The following is a 22,618-nucleotide window of genomic DNA, read 5'->3' as shown; positions in this document are numbered from 1 at the left end:
GGACATGGCACTTGGTGCTATGCTCTAGTTGAGGTGTTAGGGCATAGGTTGGACACAATGACCTTAGAGGTCTCTTCCAACCTCATTATTCTGTGATTCTGTGATTTCTGCCCTGGCACAGAGAAGTTCCTAACAGGAGTCTGGAATGACTTGAGATCCATAGCTGGGGCTGAAGAACAACACTGAAAATTTGCTTGTTGGAGTAGAGATGGAAGTAGAGCTGTAAAGACAAAGATAGGATACATAAATCCACAAAAATGGTACCTGCAGCCTGGGAAATACAGAAATGAGAAGAAAATCTCATCTTTGCCCTCTGAGCTCCTTACATTGTTCTGTGGGAGAAGGCAGCAGGAGGACAATGCAAGGGGATGACTCCCATCCAAGAAAATGCCTGTGTGAGAAGACAGACGTTCCACATCCACATCAGCGCTTCAGCCCAACGGGAATGTGCTGTCCTCCAGAAAACTGATTACTGGAAACGTCCAGGCCATTTAAAATTTTCCAAGACAAGCACCCAGACTGTTGAACCACAGGAGGGCATGGCAGGCAATGCAGCAGTCGAGCTGCAACTGACTGGAATTGTAACAGCCGCAATTTGGAAGTGGCATCCCAGGCTGAGACCTTCGGAGCTGGGCGGGGAGCGTTTGGAACCAGACGTTGTGTTCCAGGTTTGGCCTCTGGGGGAGGAAGGGCTGCTCCATCCTCCTCTCCCAGCTTTGGGGAAGTGTCACAAGGATTTACTGACTCATCACAGCCAGCTCTGAGCAGCACCATTTTCAAGCAGAAAAATCTCTTTAAACATCTGGCCTTGAGGTGGTTTTCACTGGATATGCCAGCTCACCCGTCCTCAGGGCAACACCTGGTTTGGGAATTCTTACCAGTGTTTCTAATGTCACCATTTCCCAGATCATTTTTCTGTCAATACCAAGTTTCATGTGCTCAGGTTCTGTGTTTGAACTGGAGAATTTAATGAGCCAGAGCCTCCAACCTGAATTACCTCCAGTCAAAATTCCTACTTTACAGACTCTTCAACATTTAATACTAAAGTATACTTTAAATTATTTAATCATCCATTTATCACAGACACAGAAACCCAGAACTTTTGTCCTTGGAGCCTCGTGAACTAAGAAACTCCCATCTGACAAAAACAAGACTTTCCAGATGGCTTCAAGAATGTCAAGCAACACAGAATCATGGAATTACAGAATGGTAATTGAAAGGGGCTGTAAAATCATTCAGTTCCACCCCCCTGCCATGGGCAGGGACATCTTCCACTATCCCAGGTTGCTCCAAGCCCTGGCCTTGGACGTTTAAAAGGATGGAGCAGCCACAAATTCTCTGGGCACCCTGTGCCAGGGCCTCACCACCTTCTGCAGCAGTTGGTGGCCATGGCCAGCGATTCTCTCTAGAATTTGGGTGTCATTCCTAATTTGTCTGAAGTGCCAGGGCTCAGCTCCTGGATCTGGGTGCCCAGGCCAAATTAATCTCCTTTAGTGAATTACACACAATGATTTGGTGAATCCCAAGTGTCCTTTAGTGAATTCCAGCTAATGAAGTGCAGAGTTCTCAGATGCAGGGGCAGGGGTTGACCTCTTGTTGCTCGTGGCCATATGAGGGAAGAGCTCCAGCCTCAATTCCTCAATTTGTCCCTCTTTGACACAGCTGAGCTTGTGCAGGAATTTCAATTCACAGGGATGCAAAGGCTGCTGGGCAAGGCTACCCTCTGCCCCAGGAATAAAGATATTAAATTATTTCCAACTTGTGTTCTGGAGTCCTGTTCATCAATGGACTTTAAAGCCTTGCAGAAACAAATGTAAGAGTAGCAAACCTAATTAACTCCATGATATAGTGTTTAACCACTGGAAAAATGTGGACAACTTGAAAAAAAACCCAAACTAAAATCAATATTCTGCTTGTCTGTCCATGCAAAGAATTATTCCAACCCTCCAAAATTTTTAAGGCAACTTCTGGGTAATTTTTAAGAGGTAAGAACACCGAAATTAGAGTATCTCCCTGCTGGTCTCACTAATGTCATACAGAGATGCCCAAGTGCCTTGTTTATATTTGCACATTCAGCAAATATTGCACTGACACATCTCATTGGTCTTCTTGATCTGGAACTCCTGTTCCCATTTTCATGTGCTTTTCTACACAGCCATGAGATCTAGAAATAATGCTCCTGAGGAACTTTCATGATTGAAAACAGCTGCAGGAACTTGGAATTTTCCATTAAAACCCCAAAACAAATATTGCAAAATGTGGTATTATTGAACATGTTCCAGCATTGCCAACTATCCACAACTTTTTAATGAATAACTACAGCAAGCATTATTTCAAACTGTTACTCGAGCAGGGCTTTGGTAATTTTCCCTTTTTAAAATATTTTAATAAACTTATCCTGTTTAAAGATCAATTTACAAAGCAGTTAATTAAATCAACCATTTTAGAATCACCCTAATTTCATTCACCTCACTAATGAGTGAATATTCTCCACCACTTCATTCCCCCCCCCCACTGCAGTAAGAGCCTCTTATCCTCCTGCACTCCTCTGGCTACCTGTAATTCAATTTATTTCCCCCTCTTTTTCCTTGTGAAATACAATCAACTGCAAAAGTAGCAAGGAATAAAATAAGATAGAGACAAGCAGAATTATTAGGGGGTATAGGAGAAAATCAAGATGGAAAATACTTTTCCTGAGAACAGGACTGTGGACTGACTTTGCTGTAGGCAAACTCTGCTGCCTGTGTAGCAAAATATCCTCTACATCCCATGCTTTACCTGCTATCAATACTCTCACTACTCTCACCACTGACAATGGGCTGTCAAATTTCCTCGGGGAGACACCCAAAAAAAGAGAGATAGCCAAGGGAGAACAACTGCAAATTTTTCTCCCTGAAATTTTGCAAGCAAAACCTCTGCAAATTTCTAATTAAGCTCAAAAGTAAAAGTGACCGATTTTTTAACAACTGAATCTTGCCCTTTAAGACAAAGTTTCTTTAGGTTTTGGCAGAAAAAAATGTAAGGAGCCTAAAATATCAAACTTATTTACATTCCTCACACTAATCATTTCCCAAAAAGATGGTCCAGTTGTACCATTCTAAAGCATTACAACTTCATGCTCATCTTTCACAGCTCATCCAAAAGCAACCTGAGGTACCTCAATATCAGACTGAAGGGAGAACTGTAAGGAGGTAAATAAAAAGGAATTTATTTTCCAGCCCAAATCCACAGATATAAAATATCCAGCAGGTCCCAACCAGCCCAATGCAGCACCACTCCTCACTTCTGAGGGGACTTTGTGGAGTGGAGGCTGCTCAGGGGCAGCTCTCACCAGCACTGCTTGTCCTCCTCATTCCATTAAGATTTATTTAACCTCTTTTTTTTTAAATTAATTTCACCCTTTGGATGTGGGGTTCCCTCCCCAGTTTGACTGTTCTGTCCAATTGTACCATTCTAAAGCATTAAAACTTCATGCTCATCTTTCACAGCTCATCCAAAGGCAACCTGAGGTACCTGAATATCAGACTGAAGGGAGAACTCTAAGGAGGTAAATAAAAAGGAATTTATTTTCCAGCACAAACCCATAGATATAAAATATCCAGCAGGTCCCAACCAGCCCAGTGCAGCACCACTCCTCACTTCTGAGGGGACTTTGTGGAGTGGAGGCTGTTCAGCACTGCCTGTCCATCAAGATTTATTTTAAATCTTTTTTTTAAAGTGAATTTCACCCTTTGGATGTGGGGTTCCCTCCCCAGTTTGACTATTCTGATCTCCAGATCCCCAGTGGGGATATGTGGCCAGAGTGCTTTCCTCCCTTATTTTCCTGCACTGTATAGAGAAAAGTAAGGAAAAACACATCAAGAGTTTCTCACCTACTCTCACAGCCCAAGCCCACGCTGATACAAGAATCATTTACCCAACACTTAACTTTCTAGGTGATGGAGCACAGCAGAATAATCCCATAAAAACAGCTACGAGCTAAGTCCATGTCCAATTGAACTCGCAGAAGTTCAAAGCAATTCAATTACCCGTTTGGGAATAAGGCCAGACAGCAGCCTTAACACCTCTAACACTTGAGAAAATGGCTCTGGACTCTTTAATGATCACAAGAAATCATTTTTTCCACTCTTCTACTCACTGTAGATGAGTAGGAAGCACTCTAGCATCACTGAGGAGATGCTCTTCTGCAGAGGTCCTTCTCCAATTCCCATTAAAATTCACAGCTTTATCTAATAAGCAAAGCTCAGGACTTACAAAACCAGTTGAGCTTTCTGCTGTAAGACCTATATTTGATATAATCTGCATAATATGGATGTGGGCAAGAGCCAAAGTGTTCAGAACAGGATCCTAAGTCTGGTAATTGGTTTAAGAATGATTCTGATCGAGTCCCATCAACTGAGGAGAGCAGGATGGGGAGAGATGCCAACATTTCCCCTTCTCTGACACACAGCACAGGGCAGGACACCCCTGCACTGCTCACAGGGACATCCAGGACTTGTCATCTCATTTATTACAGCACCAGCATTTTTCACAACATCACAGGCACCTCCTTGGTGTCACTCACTGCCATCTCACCATTTAAATGGAAGAGCAAAATCATGACATAAATTGTGGCTTTCCAGTTGAAATAGGTTCTTCCAAAGTACAGAATTAAAAAAATCCCCTTTCTAGAACTCTTAAATTAAACCAGAGTTTTAACTACCATCACAGTTAGAAGCTGAACTCCTTAACCTGCTAGATTTTTCTCCTGTGTGTCTGTGCATCCACTACTGGTCAGAACTGCAGCCTGAGCAGCTCTGGAGGTGGATGTCCTCCTGATATTAAAAAGGGGCATTAAGGATGGCACTGCTATTTCCAAAGCAATGTAATTTGCTTATCACCCAGCCTGACATTCAACCACCAAATCCACATGAAGGACTGCTCCAGATGCTTCCTATGAGCACCACTGACTACAAAGAGACTCCACTTACAGCTGCCCACTCTGAATTTTTAACCCTGTTTTAAGTTATGCAAGCTTGTTTCTGTCTCCACACATATTTATGATATCCAAGGACCAAGCATAGTTTCACTCAGTCCTTCCTTTCCTACACAGAATTCCAGGCTGGTGTTGGTTGGAAGGGAGCTCAAAGCTCATCTGCCATGGGCAGGGATGGCACTGAGAGATGAGGCTGATCAGGGCCCCATCCAACCCTTCACCCCATCCCAAAGGATGCAGTTGGTTCTTACAAGACACTCAAAGGAAGGGCTTTCATTGAGCTGCAGCTGTTCCGGCAACACCACTGATATGTATCACCAAAAAAATCCCAGAATCCCAGAATGTTCTGAGATGGAAGGGACACACAAGGATCAAGCCCAGAGGCAAAGACTGTGACCCTTCCAGGGCAGCTCTAAGGCACTGCTGGAAGAGAACTGGGGCATTTAGGGCACAACAGTATTCTGAAATTCAAGGTTTGGCCTTTTCTGTTCTTACTGAACAAATGAATCTCCTTCCATTCAGAGGGTGGTGAGACCCTGGCACAGGTTTCTCAGAGAAGCTGTGGCTGTCCCTGCATCCCTGGAAAAGTCCAAGGCCAGCTTGGAGAGGACTTGGAGCAACCTAGGATAGTGAATGGCATCCCTGCCATTGGAATGAGATGATCTTTAAGGTTCCTTGCAACACAAAACCATTGTGTGCCTCAATGATTCACAGCAATATAAATATTTCAGAACCACCTAAAACTTTGCACCATATTAAGCAAAGCTGCCTTCAAAACCAGGAGCTGATGCTGTGAATTCTGAGGCATAACAGAGGATTAAGGATCTGACTCATCACTTATGCTCATCAGTTGCAACTCCAGTATTTTCAGAGGAGTTGTATCAGTTTTCAAAAGAGAGAGAGAGAAAAAAAGAAAAAAACCTCAGGCCTGAAGTGCTCATCATGTCAACGAACACAGAGCCATCCTTCACCCATACGTTTGCATAATTATCTCCTGCAGTTGCATCTCTGGCTTCTGATTTTCAGAAAAAAAAAAAGGCCTCTACTCCCATTCATCCTGATTCACAAACAAAATGTAATTCTTGTAATGACTGCTCTCATCCCGGGGAAACGAGAGCCTCACTCTGCAGCAAGGGGGGAAATCAGGCTCTGAGCTGAGCCCCAGAGCCCCAGCATCAGCAGCTCTGTTTAGGGATGCAAAACAGCAGCTCTGGAATGCAGAGCTGTGCCACACGCCTTCGATCAAAATGGGGACAATTAATAAGAGCAGCCTGAAACTTCTGAAAATAAATCCGGCGTAATCAAATACTCACCGCTACACAAATTAGAGGAGGCAAGCTGAGAGCAGAATATCAACACATCGTTTCTTCAGGAGGCTTCAAGTTTCTCAGCTGGTTAAAGAGCCCCAAACCCTGACTCACTGCTCTACACAAGCTGCTCTTCCCACTTATTGTCTGAAATTCTCTGCTGATAAAATAATTTTAATGGATGCTGGCAGTGAGCAAACCCAGTCGTTTTGCCACTTGGGTGAGTAACTTACTCTGCTTTACATCTCTGGGAAAGAGAGAGAGAACTTGAGATTGATCTTACAAGGCAAAAATATAATATAAATGGCAATTATTGTCATAATCCAAGTCTTACAAAAGGGACTGACCTCTGACTAAGCACAGGGCTGGCAGCCAGATACTTCTGAATTCTACTCAAGGCACGCACTGATTCACGCTGACACCTTATCTGTCTAACCCTAACCTTCCCTACTTCCAAAATCTGGGTTTCCTGCTATTGTTGCAATTCTACAGCAACAAGGCAGGAATTCAAACTCTGAGCCTGGATTCAAGGGCAGAATGAGGGATCAGCAGGACTAACAAACACAGAGAAAAACTGGAGTGGCAGCTGAGTGCTGAACCAGGGCCCAAAGCCCAGACCTGTGCCAAGAGCAAGGAGGAGCTCTTGGGTTTGGGAGCCAAAGACTAAACTTTGGACATATAAGCTCTGTAACAGCTCTCAAAGCAGGACTTGTGTGCTTTAGTTACAGTAAATCTCATGAAGACACTGAAATAGTGTAGTCCATGTGAAGAAACAGTCATTTAAAAAGTCATCAATAAAACTGAGACATGGGCCTGCCCTAGAGACCAGACTGACACAACCCTGGAAGTGTCAAGGCCAGGATGGATGGGGTTTGGAGCAACCTGGGACAGTGGGAGGTGTCCGTGCCCATGGCAGGGGTGGGACAGGATGAGTTTTAAGGCCCCTTCCAACCCAAACCTAAAACACTCTGGGATTCTACAATAATTCATCATTTTCAGCCGTCAAGATTACAGGGTACAGTGCTGTCTTCTGCCTCCTCCATTTCATTTCAAAATTTTACCAATCCTCTGTTAAAATGTAGGCAGAATCTCAGAACTCTTCTGGCCAATAATTTTGCAACCTGGGGTATGTAAATACTCCAATCACAAGATGCCTGTGAGGCAGGCAATAACACTGCACTAATTTTTGTGACCAAGAGCTCCCAGAGAGGGGCTGCACTTTGGACAAGTCCAAATGACTCCTTCAAAGTCACACAGGAATTTTGCAAGAAGCCAGAACGAGAGCCTGGCCAAACTCTGAGCATCTTCTCACCACACATACAGGGTCCATCTACAGCATCACACACACGACAAAGTGCAGGACAACTTTCAAGCAAAGCCCTCACCAGGATTTCTACCACCTCTTCCATACATAAAGAAAAAGAGACATTCCGAAGTATTTCAGGCACCTTCATTCTCCTTCAGGACCTATCACCAGCACTAACAACTAAAACACTTCCTTAAAAGAGAAATTAATTACTTCAGAAAACTAAAATCCAAACCCAGCAAACAGCTGAACCTCACCTACCTCTGTTTTTGTGCTTCACTACAAAGCAAATTTTTTTCCAATAGAAAAACAGTTTTTAAGCGCAGTATTACTGGCACAGCCTTAGTGAAGACAGAAATTACACTTGGAGAACTCAGGAACAGATACCAGTGTCTCCTTGAAGAAAATAAATCATAACAGCAAAAACCATGGGCTTCTGGCCACTGCTGCTTCCATACTGGAGTTTTATTTTAGTTAAAAGCACTTCAGAAAGAAATTAATATCCTAATTAATGCTCTTAATTAAGCAACAAACATGTCTTTGTGTAACCCAGACCCAAACCAGGGAAGTTTCCTACATGACAGACAAGACCAAGTCTACATTCCACACTGCCAAGGCCACCACTAACCCATGTCCCCAAGTGTCACATCCACACAGCTTTTAAATCCCCCCAGGGAAGGGAATCCCCCACTTCCCTGGGCAGCTGTACCAAACCCTTTAGAGGAAAAAAAACATTCAACAAGATTTTTTTTAGGTCACTTTTGCTATGAAATCATGAATTAACTCATCTGGTTTATCTTAAAATAAAACCAAGGACTCAGGCAGGACATTGTTTCAGTTAAAGGAGCTAAAAAAGCCAAATTATCGCTCCCAGAGTCACCCACTGTTTACACAATACCTTGTCACTGAAGACAAAAGGAGAAAATCAGCTGAGTTTTCTGTTACCTGAGTTTAATTAACCTGTTCTGTGTCACATTTCAAGGACACTGCACAGGTACAGCTCAGCCTGTGGTGATTTTCTGAGGCACCCTAAGTCCAGTGCCTGTTCTTCAATCTGTGCTGACTTGGTAGAGTTCACACTCTTGTTCCTTTCTTCCTGTTATTTTCCCCAAATGATGACAAGGCTTCAATCCAGCCCTTCTCCACCTGCATTATTCACCCTGATTTTCTTTTATTCACTCCCCAGACTCCTCTGCCACTGCTGGCAGTTAAATTCATGAGCACTGGCCTGGTCATCCAAGTAAATTTGAAGTGATGACAGTGAAACTGTCTGGTTCTATCAGAAATCATACTTTGAGGGATGTAAAACATACTGATAGTTGTAACTCACTATTAACACATATTAATTAATCAATATGGACTACAAAGCTCAAGTAATTACTCCCATTTTTATGGGGAGCCCAATAGAGATAAAGTTGTTGGCTCCAGGACTTAGTTTTAGATGAATTCTTAATTCCTGAGAGGCCAAGATCAAGAGTTCTGTGTTCACACCACACCTCAAATCCTCTCCAGCACTGACTCTCATCCTACTAAGGGTAAAAATGAGGCAGTGAAATGGTAACTTGCACCCAGGTAATTCCTACTCTTAGGAGTAACCCAACTATTCTCTTACCATAGCACTTCTGCAACTCTTCAATCACTATTTAAATTCAAACTTTTATATTTTTTTAATGCTCCATTTTCTTCTTTCCCCTTCACAATCCCATTTACCCTTTTTAAAAGATATCTGTGGTTTAATCTGGAAACTTTCTATCTAAATGGGTCATCTTGGCCCATTTCCTCTAATTTAACACTCTCTAATCCCCTCCAAATAAATTCCCCCCAGTTTTCCCTCAGTCAAAAATGATTCCCCTCTACTTCTACAGCATCTTCCATGGCCATACTGACTGCACATACACTGGAATAAATCAATGAAGCTGCTACTGCTCTGCTGGGAGGTGGCAGCAGAAAACTGCACAGGGGCAGAACATGACTGAAACTGAGCTAAAGCACAGGAAATTCAAGCTATTCAATTCCCAGTCTGGAAATTTCTGACCAAAGCCTGATACAAAGCTGTGAGATGTCCTTGTGCTCACTCCAAGCACAGAGGAGCTCTGAGGTCACCCAGCAAACTCCAAATTACTGGGATAACAAAGATGCCCAGGGTGATGTGGCCTTACCTTCAGACTTCTCTCCTGCTGTGAACCAGATCTTTACAATTTCAAGTGGTGATTTTAATACTGAACTCCAACATACTTCCACAGCTAAAAGGAAGAAGAGGAGGTGGCTCAAGGGACTGGCAGCAAAGTAGGAAACCACCAGCAACAGAAAACCACTAATTAATGGCTTTTTGAAATCCATTGGAGTTTGGTTTCCAACACTAAATCCCTGTCAATCACTATTTTTTGCTGTGACTTCTTCTACAGAAGGCTGTGGCTGCACTGTCACTTGCACCATCCCTGTCCAAGGATACATGTTCATCCTTGAAATAATCCATCAGGGAAAATGTGATGGAAATCCATCAAGGAAAATGTGATGGTAGTTCCTTGCTACCTATCCTGTAGAAAAGGCTTCTCTTTCCAGACGCGACAGAAGGAACAATCTGAAATCAAGAGGTCCAAGTATCTCAGGAATCTGATTGCAGGGGATGAGCATTTGGTTGTGCCTGTAACAGGAATATTGTGAGCAGCCACACAGGACTGGCCAGTGACAGCACAGTGCAGGTCAAGCCCTTCCTTTCAGCCTGACAAGCTTCATAATTTGAATTAATTTGCTTATTTATTGAAGAAACAGCATGGAAACCAATGAAATTGAAGAGATATGACAGAACTGATTTGAAATTCCACAATGAGATTTGGACAACCTCAATTGGCACTGAAGATACTTGAGTTGCTTGGACCAACACATCCAGCACCAGGATTAGGTGAGGTGCCCCAGGTTTTCTGTCTCTGCCAGAGGCTACTAAATTGAAGGTGGCTCATCCCTTTCAGCAAATCTAGAAATGGTGTTAAACTCTATATCCCTCTCATTTGTTCAGTTGCTGTATGGAGATCTCTCCTTTAACACTGATTTTTCTCTGATCAAGACTGATTTTCTAAGAACTGCATCATTTTCCTTCTGTTTCAGTGACAGAAATGCAGAAGCACAAACAATACATGAGCCAGACTAAGTGAGCAATTCAAAGTTACTACTCCCTAATTTAAATGCCAAGTTATTTTACTATTTTTGGTTTAAATGTCTTCTCTGGTTTAAATCTTCCACTAAACCAGTGAAACTCTCTGACTCAGCCAACTGCTCATAATCACTGTAACATTTCTCTGCTCTTTTTAGACAATTTAACAGAAGAACACCACAAAATTACTCTGAATTTTTATGAGTTTCTTCAGCTTGTACTTACACTACTGGAAAAGTTCTGAGCATACTTTACATGAGGATGGGACGTTACAAAGCCTCTTGAGGGTCTTCAGTGTTATTCACCATTCTGGAAGACACAAGGAAAAGATCCAAGAACATTAGAGAGGTTTGGGAGAGGCAAAGGGACCCAATCACATCATTCTGGATAATCTGTCACTAACCAGACTCACAGACTTCAATGATTCTTATGGAGAAAGTTGATGTCTGGTGTTGTAATCAGTCCAGAGACAAAAATTTAAATTACAATTGATTTCTTTCGACCACAAGTAAATTAATCTATGCAATCATTTAGCCTTATGACAGTTACCTACCCTTTTAACTCACAAAAGCTATTAAAAGGATTATTTGGCCAACATCCTCAAAGAGCTCAGGAGACAGGTACTGTGTTCTGAGGAGGAATGACCTAATAGAATTTTCCTCAGCTATCACTGCTGATGACTTTCTCCACAAACTAACACGGACTGAAAGTGCTCCAAAAGTCAAACTATTAACCAAGAAGGAAGAGAAAAGCAGGATGTTATATCCAGGCAGAGCTGGGATAGAAAATGAGTGGATACAGCAGCATAGGGAGATGCAGGGGATAATTTCCTCTGCTCCATTTGTAACATCAGCAATTGTGGATTGCTAATCCATGGAGAGCAGCCATGGATGGACACATCTTGGCTCTTCTCAGTGGTTAAAAGTGGTCCAGACATTAGAGAATGACTCTTCCTCCCTAAACACCTGCTGAAGATGTTGGGGAAGAACTGCACCTCCCCCAGATGGAGCCCTCTGGGCACACAGGGATGCAGAGGCACTGAGCTGGTCAGGCTGGAAAAGCCCTCTAAGATCACAGAACCCCAGAATGGTTTGGGTTGGAAGGGACCTTAAAGCTCATCCTGTCCCTCCCCCTGCCATGGACAGGAACATCCTCCACCATCCCAGGTTGCTCCAAGCCCCATCCAACCTGGCCTTGGACACTGCAGCCACAGCTTCTCTGGGAAACCTCTGCCAGGGCCTCCCACCCTCACAGGGAAGGATTCCTTCCCAATATCCCATCCATCCCTGCCCTCTGGCAGTGGGAAGCCATTCCCCCTGTGTCCTGTCCCTCCATCCCTTGTCCCCAGTCCCTCTCCAGCTCTCCTGGAGCCCCTTTAGGCCCTGCAAGGGGCTCTGAGCTCTCCCTGGATCCTTCTCCAGGCTGAACATTCCCAGCTCTCCCAGTCTGGCTCCAGAGGAGCTCCTGCCCTCGGAGCAGCTCCGTGGCCTCCTCTAGTTTCACTCCAACATCTCCACATCTTCCCATTACTTTCTTCATGCTGAGGACCCCAGAGCTGGACAAAGAATTCCACCTGAGGTCTCACAAAGCAGAGGTCTCACAGAGCACAGGAGGAAAATCACCTCCATCAAGACCATCAAGTCAAACTGTTACCCCAGCACTCCCAAGTGCCACATCCACATGGCTACTAAATCCCTCCAGAGATGGTGATATCATCTCCACGTGGTTTTTTCCCCTTTTTTCCTCCATGAAGAACCTCATGAACTTTCAGGACCAAAGTTTGGGCAGAATGAGCTTTCCCAGAAGTGGAAGCACTCAGCTTTTGACCACCAGCTTTCCTGGGAGGTTTAAGCCTGTCCATAAGAGCCTTCTCCCACCCAGCTGTGGCCAGGGAAAGCTCTGGATGTTTCCAGGGAGGGGAGGTGCTGAGAGTTGGCTGCTGCTCTTCCAGAACAACCCACTTGGCCCACACTGAGGTCCTGAGCTGCCTCTTTCTCTCCAGGAATGAGGTGACCAAGATGAATGGCCCCAGCAGACCCCAGAGGCCACGTTCAGAGAGAATCACTGACAGCAAACCACTGAGGGATGGAAGAGCCAAACACCCAGGTCCCTCCCTGTCAGCCACCCCAAACCTTTCAGAGAGACTCCCCCACCAAACCCCTCCTCTGTCAAATCTCCTGACTGCATTTTAAACATATTCCCCCCGAGGCAGTCACAAAAAACATGAGATCATGCTGCTGACTTCTTGCCAAATTTTAATACAGAGAGCTGTTTTGTTTTCCGAAGAGGAACAAATTAGACTTGAATATATACAAACTTTCTGAAGGTCAGAGGGGCTAATGATAAAGAACTGGATTCCTCAGAGAAAGATCTGCTTCCAGGGTGAGGGGTATGGATGTAGCAAAGAAGAAAACACAGAAAGAAAAAAAAAAATCACCTTCCATCATCATGAAATGCAGGATTAAAAGTAGAACATGAGGAGATGAGATAAGAGAAGCAAAGAAAAGGCTGCTGTAACTCAGGTTTTGAGATGACAAAGGCAGGAGGATGATATTAGTGATAGCAGTGAAAGAGGAAAAAGCTGGTATGGACCTCAGATGTTTTAAGAGAAGAGCCATTAGGATCCAGACCAAATTTGAGACGTGATTAGAGGAGGAAGATGAGCTTTTCCAAGAGACTGCAGATCTGGGAGTGCAGACAGAGAACATCAAGATTTCAGCAGAAATAAACAGCAGCAAATCCATGACAAAATAGAGATAATGCTCTGGTTCTGTTACATTTAAGTGTCAACCAGGTTTACTACACTCAGAATTCAACCACAGATGAAGCAAGGGAGGACAGGGAAGGCTCAGGTCTGCCTTGGGAGCAGGGCTGGTGAAAGCAAGCCCAGCTCCAGAGAAAGGAGAGGAAGCTGGTGCTTCCTCCGGCCGCTGCCAGCCCCAGCGGCCGCTATTGAAAAGGGGCACAAACAGCCTTTGACTCCACGTTGGTCTAAAGTTCAGTGGCACAGAAATACCTTCCCCACCCCCAGACACATGTGAGAAGCTGCTTCAATGCTTTTGTAGCTTAAGGGCACATCAGGCAGGGAACAAGCAAACCCTTCACCTAAAATCGGAGTCAAAACAATTCAATCCTGACCAACATAAATTCCATCAGCAACAAATCCTGACTCTGAATCATGAGTCAATATTCCTCCTTCCCTCAGCCTCCTTTTAGCACCAAAGCACTCTGAGGCAGGTGTCACCACTCTTTGTGGTGATATGGGAGTAAGAACTCACAAACCTTTGCCCTTTTCGCATTATTCATTAAATAAATTATCTGCTAAGCCAGGGAAAACACAACCAGCTCCCCTTCCTATTTCTGGTAGAGACAATAAAAAAAAAAACAACAAACCAGTCACTATTAATATGGAAATCATGGCTGCAGTTGTAGAATCAGATGTAATGAACAATCTTGTCCCCAGCTTAAGTTGCTATAAAGGCAGCTTAAATTTACAATGGATGAGTCTTCATGGCAATCTGTTTTTCAGATATTAAAAATCTCATTTTCTCAGTGCCAAGGACAAGTGGAAGTGTGAAGCAGTGGAGTATCAACTCTGCATTTGTCTCACTTGACATGAAATCATTCTCATTTTAGTTCTGATTTTTAATACATTCTTGGGATCCCCTTCAGTTTTCTTCATTTCTCACTGTGTGCAATTAAATGTTTTGAAGTAGAGTTCACCCTGATCCACAACACCCAGCAGAAGCAAGGAGAAAGTCACTTGGTAAAGATGAGGCTGATATCACTTATTTGGAAGAGAAACTAATTTTCTCTTTTAATTTCTGAGTGACTCACACAGTAAAAATTTTTTTTTTAAAAAGCCATCATTTTGTATTTCACTAATACCTTCCTTGGTGAGCTCTTAAAATGGGATTTACAAATAACAAACTAAAAGCTTTTGTCCTTGGGGAAGACAAACATCAACATTTTGACCTAAGTAAAACATGAACAGAGGGGCTGAATTCTTGGCTTAAAGCCACCCAGGATGGTATCAGTGGCTGAACACAGCAGAGGCCCCAGCACTGCAATTGTCACAGCACTCCTGAAAAGCAGAACCACCAAGAAATTCAGCCCTGAGGACAAAGTTCTACCACTGCTGAACTTGCAGTAAAGGCAGGTTCCCAACTCCATGCATAATTACAAACCAATACTCTCCTAGAAACAGCAAAAATTTTAAAATTTAGGCCTTTTACCCAATGTACAGCGTAAGGTCTGTAGGAATTGTGAGGTCTTCTGGGCAGACCCTGTGCACACGTGTGTACACATGACCACGAAGATGTGTTGGGGAGGCTCCGGCTATACATGAGGAGGAATTTCTTCATGGAAAGGGTTCTTGAACATTGGAATGGGCCCAGGGAGGTGGTGGAGGTGCCCAAGGCACAACTGGATGTGTCACTCAATGCTTTAGTCTGGGTGACAAGCACCTGTCAAAGGTGGGACTCATTCCAACTGGTTGATTCTGGAGGTCTTTTCCAGCCTAAATGATTTTGGATTCAACAGGCTTCTCTACACTGAGGGCAGTGTGAAGTAAAGCTGTTACCTGGTTTAACTTCTGTCCCAGGACATCCTGCCTCAAAACCAGCAAGAGACCAAGGATCCGTCCACTCCAGTTCATTCTGGTGATTAATCACCCTCTCCACTACAAATTCATACTTGATTTCTACTTTGAATGTGTCTGGCTTCACATTCCAGACAGCAGTCCTCCTCTGCCAGCTCCAAGTCCTTTATTCCTGGGAGTTGTTCAGACAGGCTCTTATTTACCTGGCGCTTCTCAAAGTCCAGGTACTGCATTTGTATCAAAACTCAAATTCTTCTTGGTACACGCACAAAAGTAGGACTAATGTCCAAAATACTGGAGCTAATCTAGGACTCTCTAGCCCATTTTCCCAAAATAGGCATATTAGGAAAAAAGAAAAAAGTAAAAAAAGCTCTGCCATGTGACTCAAGGATGTGTTTTATTTGTGCCCTGGGAAGCAAGGCCAGGAACCTTCTCCAGGCACTGCCACCTCCTGAGCACACCCCACGGCTTGGTGACGTGCAGCATCCAGTTCCACGTGGAAATCCTTTTATCCAAGCTCCCAGCTCAAGCAGGGCCACCAAAACCAGTTGTTCAGGACCATGTCCTGAGCATCTTCAAAATTTTAAGACTTCATTCTCTCTGAGCAACCTGCGTCAGTGAGTGGAAACACTTCTGATGAACACAAAAATCCTTGGAAAAAATGTTCAGAAGTCACCTCCAGCCACTGCTATTTTCATTCTCACTGTGACTGTGTTGTTTACCAAACCTTTCACAGTACAACCCTGGAGCAGGCCATATTTTGGGATTATGGTGAGGGAATGCAGCAGCTCCTTAACAAGTTAACAAGTTTACAATTTTTTTTTATGGAATCTTTTTTTTTCTCTGAACTCTGAGGGGAAAACATTGGCAGAAACCTCTCCCCTTTAGAAAACAAACACCTCATTCTTATGATACAGCCACAGCTTATCATTTATTACAGGTAAACGTAGAAAAGCAAATAAATGATTGCTCCTACAATAAGCCCTGCAGCTCACTTACACAGGACAATTAGCCAAGGATCAGAGTCAAAACTCTTTCTCCCTTCTTCTACCTCCCAAATCCCATGCAGAAGAAACCTCCTTGCCCAGATTTATTGGAATTTCCTAGAGCACGAGGCAGAGGCCAGGCTCCACTTTGAGGCAGAGTAGCAACAGATCCCACTACAGAAAAACTGAGGTCACAAAACCATGAAGTTCCCCAAGGTTTCCAGAAAGGCAGAAATGACCAACTGTGAAAGGACCAGAAGTCCCAGAGATCCATCAAAGGCAATGCAACCCCAGTAAAAGGATGCTATTTAGTGTTGCTTTGTCCTTAATGGCAGCTGGAAATGAAATTCTGTCACCAAGCCACCCCTGCAGACCCATGTGAGCAGAGCACCTGGGTTGTACTTTGGTTTTTGCTCACAACTGAGCTTCCAGCCTTAACATCCCAACCACCCACACTCCTGTATCTCCTGGATTGCTGCACCTTGACCCCTCCAAACATGGCTAAAAATTTGCCTGGAATCAAAGACCAGACTTGAATTGGTTTTTCCAGCTGAAATGACATGTAAATGTCACCAGCAGAAGAATGGCAGCAAGGCACAAACTCCTGACCAGCAGGGACAGCCAATGACTGCTACAACTCCATTTCCTGAGGGATCAAACAGGTTCTGAGCCACCTCAGACCACTCCGACCACTGAAATGGGGGAGGAAGAGTGAATTAGGAGCCACCTGACTCCTACAGAGCTACAAGACGCAAGACAGGCCCTGGAGTGGAACTGAGATTTAAAGCCCCTACATGACACCAGCAGGGTTTGCACCTTGAACTCCAGGTACACTCTAAGGAACACTTCTTCATCCATCCAACAAAACTGATGGATGGGAGACTGCCAAGTCCTTGAGTCCAAACAGACAATAAATGAGAGGCTCGTTCAAAACCCATCCAATTAACACTAATTACCTGCACAGTTTTCTGTGAGGGACACAGGGGACACAGGAGCCCTGGACATGCCTAGTGAAGTGAGGTGCTCTATTGCCCAGCACAACCTCTGCACACCATGAATCCACCTCCACTGCAGACTGCTTGTCCCAAAGGGCATTCAGGAGTCCACCACGAAGAGGAACCCACAGATTCTGGGGGAAATTCACAGATTCAACAAGGGTCAACAAGGGACACTGCAGAAGATACAACAGCTCCAAGAAATCCAACTGGACAGGAAGGGACCCTCGTCTATCCCCAACTCTCCAGGGAACACCTCTGTAAATGCCCCAAACCCTCTTTAGTGGAATTCCAGAAACTGCTCCTGGCATTGGGTCCTTGACAAAGGGAGATTAATTGCAAGACAAGGGCTTTGAAATGTGTTGACTGAATCAAACTTGATTTCCTTTTTATTTGACTTGATTTTAACTTTTCCTGTGCCAAATCAGGGAACACTTCCAAAAGCTGCATTTTTTCAGAGTGGTCCACCACGCTTGGAATTTGCATTTGCATGGATGTAAAACCCTTGGCAGGGACAGAGAACTGCAACTACACAATCCAGTGAAGATGCTCAATACAAGAAGCACATTCAGGTGAATTGAGTTCAAGAATCTACACCCAGTTACTGACCCAAAAAAAGAAACCAGAATTGTATCTGCCATCACTTGTAGCAGAAACAAGCAAGAGAAACAAGTCATGCCTCACAATCCTTTATTTTTGCACTGCTGTATGGCACAAGAAAAAGCATTAGGAGGAAAGTGGTATTGCTTGACAATAGCAAATTCACTGCATGCAATTTTAAGTATTATCTGTTTTAAAACAGGCTTTGGATTTAAGATCATCATTACTTTTTCCCCAAAAAGCAATGTGATAAAATGCTGTACAAACAATAAACTTGGTAGGAACTTTACAAAATATAAAAATGGTGCTCTGAAAAATGCTACGAGCTCTCAGTTACTTGTAATAAAATAAGAATGCAGCTCTTTTTCACCTCCAAAAAAAAAGTCTACATAAAAATTGTGCCATAAAAGGAGGCTGAGAGCAGGGCAGTGTCACCAGGGTCTGGTGGTCATTTCTGCTGGAGGTCACAGGGCACCCAGGGCACCCATGTGTTGTTCACTTCAGAACACAAGGAGTTATCTGAGAATCCTGAGTGTGCCAGGGATGCTGGAGCAGGGCTGGGCTGTGGCAGACATGTCCCCACTGCAGCAGCACAGATCAAACACGTCCCCTCTCCCCGCTCCACCCCGTGCCCTTGTCAACCTGTTGTGCTGAAAATATCGATCTGCGGCTCCACCGTCCTTTTCTGCTTCCCCTCTTCTTCCTCCCAGCTGACCTGGACTTTGATCAGCTTCCCCTCTACAGGAATTATCCATGGCAAGCAAAGAGGCCGATCAAAGTTTCCTTTTTCACAGCTTTGCCAGAAAGCCTGAGGGGCTCTGCCACCCCTGCAGAGGAACAGCAGCAGACACAAGGGAGAGGATGAGCTTGAGGAGCTTTTAGTCCAAGGCAAAGCTGTGCTCTGGTGACTTTATACCAGAGACTTCAGCTTGTTCCTACCCAGTGACTCATGCAGGACAGAGATGACTTGTCCCTGCACAGGGCAGGGGGTTGGAACTCACTGATGTGTGGCTGGGCTGAGAATCAGACACTCATTCCATGTGTGACACCCACCCTGCTAACTGCAGGTGGGAGCTGCTGGTACCCTGACCTGAGCACAGAGTCCTCTCAAAGCTATGTGAAACAAAATACTGATTCCAAAGTTAAGAGCTAGATAATCATGGAATCACAGGATGGTTTATTCTGGAAGGGACCTTAAAGCTCATCCAGTGTCACTCTGTGTCATGGGTGGGGACACCTTTTATTACCTCAGGCTGCTCCAAGCCCTGTCCAACCCAGCCTTGGACACCTTCATGGATCCAGGGACAGCCACAGTTTCTCTGGGAATTCCATCCCAGGGCCTCCCAACCCTCATAGCCAAAAATTTCTTCTCAATATTCCATCCAGCCCTGCCCTCTGGCAGTGGGAAGCAATTCCTTGTGTCCTGTCCCTCATGCTCCTTACCAAAGTCCCTCTCCAGTTTTCTGCTGGCCCCTTCATACCCCCTGTTAAACACTATTCTCCCAAAAAATAAATAAAATATTCCCAAGCACCTACTAGAAATGGCAGTAACATCCAAGCAAACATCAACTGGATGCTCCAACCACACATTCCAAGAGCAAGCACAGTCACTGCCCCTACCTTAGCCCAGACCACACACCCAAATGGAGATCACTCGCCAGCTAAATATTATTCTTTCAAAGGCCTTCTCCTGCTTAACATATTAACAGGATTTATAGGAGTGACTGTCTGGAACACTGCTTAACAATTATAATAGCAGAGTTCCAAGAAATCAGTAGTTTGGCAATTGCAAATCCAGCAATACACGCTGAAGTATGTGCTCACGCTTGCTAAACCTGTAATCCGAGTTCTCTCTTTTTTTTCCCTCCCCATAATAAGTGGTTTAAATTTAGTAGGAATGATTCACTTGCTGCAGGTTCACTTGCTTTATTTCTTTTTTTTTTTTTTTTTTTTGCACTTGGAATCCATCTTGGATGACATCTAACAGGAAGGTTGGAGGAGGGAGGCAGAACCTGGCTTTTTAAAGAAAAGCCAATCTATAACACTGAGCATCTTCTGTAATTTTAAGTTAAGTATGTCCATAACTCCAATTTTCTCCTTCAATAAGCAGCAGAAACAGGGCAGACACAGACCCAAGCAGGGATCTAGTGGTGCTTGTGCTCTAAAAGTTGAGTCCAGGCTAAAGAACAGACCATTCCCTCTAGTCTTAACAAATACTCCATCCCCAGATGTTCTGCTCCAGCCCTGGGATCCCAGAATCCCAAATTACTGAGGCTGGAAAAGACCTCCAAGATCACCGAATCCAAGCTGTGACTGATCCCCACCTTGTCACCAGTCCAGAGCACCGAGTGCCACATCCAGCCCTTCCTTGGACACCTCCAGGGATGGGGACTCCAAACCTCCCTGGCAGCCCCTTCCAATGCCTGACCACCCTTTTGTTTAAGAAACTGTTCCTAACATCCAATCTAAACCTCCCCTGGAACAGCTTGAGGCAATTTCCTCTTGTCCTGTTTTTACCTGGGAAAAGAAGTTGACCCCCATCTGGATCCTCCCTCCTGTCAGGGAGTTGCAGATCCAGCTGGGACCTTCCTGTGTCATTCTCAATCTAACCAAGGTGAGCAGCACCTTTGCTTTGCTTTAGTCAGTCTTGGGGACAAGGAATCATGGCCTCCCAGGATGGTTTGGATTGGAAAGGACCTTAAAACTCATCCCATTCCATCCCCGTGTCAAAGGCAGGGACACCTCCCACTATCCCAGGTTGCTCCAAGCCCCATCCAACCTGGCCTTGAACATTTCCAGGGATCCAGGGGCAGCCACAGCTTCTCTGGGTACCCCGTGCCAGGGCCTCACCGCCCTCACAGGGAAGAATTTCTCCCCAAAACAGAATCCAAACCTACTCTCAGTTTAAAACCATTCCCTTTGTCCTGTGCAGAACTCTGGCATGTGGCTTTTGACGCATGGAAGGGGCCAGGGAAGGAGAGAGGCAGCAGAGCAGGTGACAGCTTTGGGACAGCACCAGAGGATTATTACGGCAAAACTCTGCTAAATATATCAGCAGTGCAAAGTAGGTGGGTCAGAACATCCCTCCAAGAGAAATCCAGATTTGGAAGCATAGCCCAAGTGACAAGGTATACGTTCAAAGTAGGTATAAGCACAAACATAAGGGCTTTAAGCAAGAACACTCAGAGGATTTGGAGTTTCCCTTCCCCCCTCACACATACATATTCAGCCAAAAGCACAACACAAGTGTGCAATGGAAAATGCTCTTTAGGAAACAGGCAAGGAAAACAAATGGATGCACAGAGAGGTGAACTGACCTCCAGTCTCAACTGAAACTGTTTAGGAAGCTTGAGACCAAATTTAGACTGAGCTATTGGCCTAAAACTCCTCACCTGTGAGTGGGCTGAGACTCAACAACTCATTCCACGTGTGACACCAATCCTGTGTATTTCCTGAGCACTCAGGACTGTGAGAGCCCTATAAACCAAAATACTGATTCTAAAATCAAGGATTATATTATCACAGAACAGTTTGGGACAGAAAGGTGGTTTAAAGCTCACTTTGTTCCAAACATTACACCTTCCACTATCCCAGGTTGCTCCAAGCCCTGTCCAGCCTGGCCTTGGACACTTCCAGGGATCCAGGGGCAGCCACAGCTTCTCTGGGCACCTCCCCACCCTCACAGCCAAGAATTTCTCCCTAATATCCAATCTAAACTTACTCTTTCTCAGAAAGAACCATTCAGTAAGACGAGGACAAGAAGGTGAAGTTGTATGATGGAGGCTTCTGAAAAATGGATTCATTTCATTGGGCTGTGACAGAGTTCTGCTGAATCCTCCAACAGGAAATCCAGCTTCAGCTGTGGGTATGTATTGGAAGTGTTGATAAAAGCCAAAATTGCAGAACATTTGGAAATGCATAATTTAGTAGAGGACATTCAGTACGGATTCATAAAAGGAAGGTCATGCCTGACAAATCTGCTGAAATCCTTTTTATTATACGACCAAATCGTTAGGTTAGACAAGAGTGAAACAGTGGACATAAGTTATCAGGATCTCAGGAAAGCATTTGATTTTGTACCACTCAGGTTGATTTACAAAGTCATAAAGTATTGTGCAGGGAGAAGGAATTGAAATGGATTAAAGAACATTTTAGGGATAGGCACAAAGGCAGCAGAGTGAGTGGAAGGAATCTGAAACAGAGAGGTGTAAAGGTCAGGCTGCTGCTAAAGGTATAAGAACAAGCTCTGAGAATAGTAAAACCAGCTCAGCTACCACTTGAGGGGCAAGAACAGCTGAATTTGGTGGCAGAACTGCAGAAGGATATTACTAGTGGTAGTAAATTTGGAGGAAATCAGGTGCAGAAAGGTGGCACTTGCCAAGGTGCTGCACCAACCTGTGGGATTCACCTGTACTAGAACTGAGGTGTGAAGGGAACTTCTGGCTGGGAATCCACATTCATTTTAAAAAAGATTCAGTAATTTTATGGTCATTAATAAAATCTGCAGCTACGCCTGCTGTGGTAATGATTTGGGTAATTAAATCTGAAGCTTCTGGGAGTTAAGCTGATGGCCTGAAAGGGTCAAAAAGAAAACTCCTCTGGTGCTTAATCAGAGGAGCTTTGCAAGCTGGATGGGTGCATTAATTGTCCCATACTGGCCACAATGTGACACACAAAGCTACATCCCATGGCTCTCTG

General features: G+C 44.4%; 1 protein-coding gene across 8 annotated transcripts in view; it reads right to left on the bottom strand.

Annotated features, from left to right (window-relative positions):
* The window catches only part of HMBOX1 (homeobox containing 1), a 107,179-nt gene that overhangs the window by 48,731 nt on the left and 35,830 nt on the right, over positions 1-22,618 (bottom strand). For 7 of the 8 annotated variants that reach the window (XM_054291811.1, XM_054291816.1, XM_054291813.1 and 4 more), the window contains exon 2: positions 10,965-11,048. In XM_054291811.1, the coding sequence (XP_054147786.1) occupies positions 10,965-10,987 (23 nt within the window). In that variant the 5' untranslated portion in view covers positions 10,988-11,048. Of the gene's footprint in view, positions 1-9,747; positions 9,832-10,964; positions 11,049-22,618 lie in introns of those variants that run through there. The other variant, XM_054291818.1, reaches the window with a different exon arrangement.

The sequence above is a fragment of the Melozone crissalis genome, unplaced genomic scaffold, assembly GCF_028551555.1.
Source record: "Melozone crissalis strain CALT ecotype California unplaced genomic scaffold, PUWL_Pcris_2 ptg000106l_1, whole genome shotgun sequence".
Taxonomy (NCBI): domain Eukaryota; kingdom Metazoa; phylum Chordata; class Aves; order Passeriformes; family Passerellidae; genus Melozone; species Melozone crissalis.
This window is presented reverse-complemented; position numbering and strand designations above follow the sequence as displayed.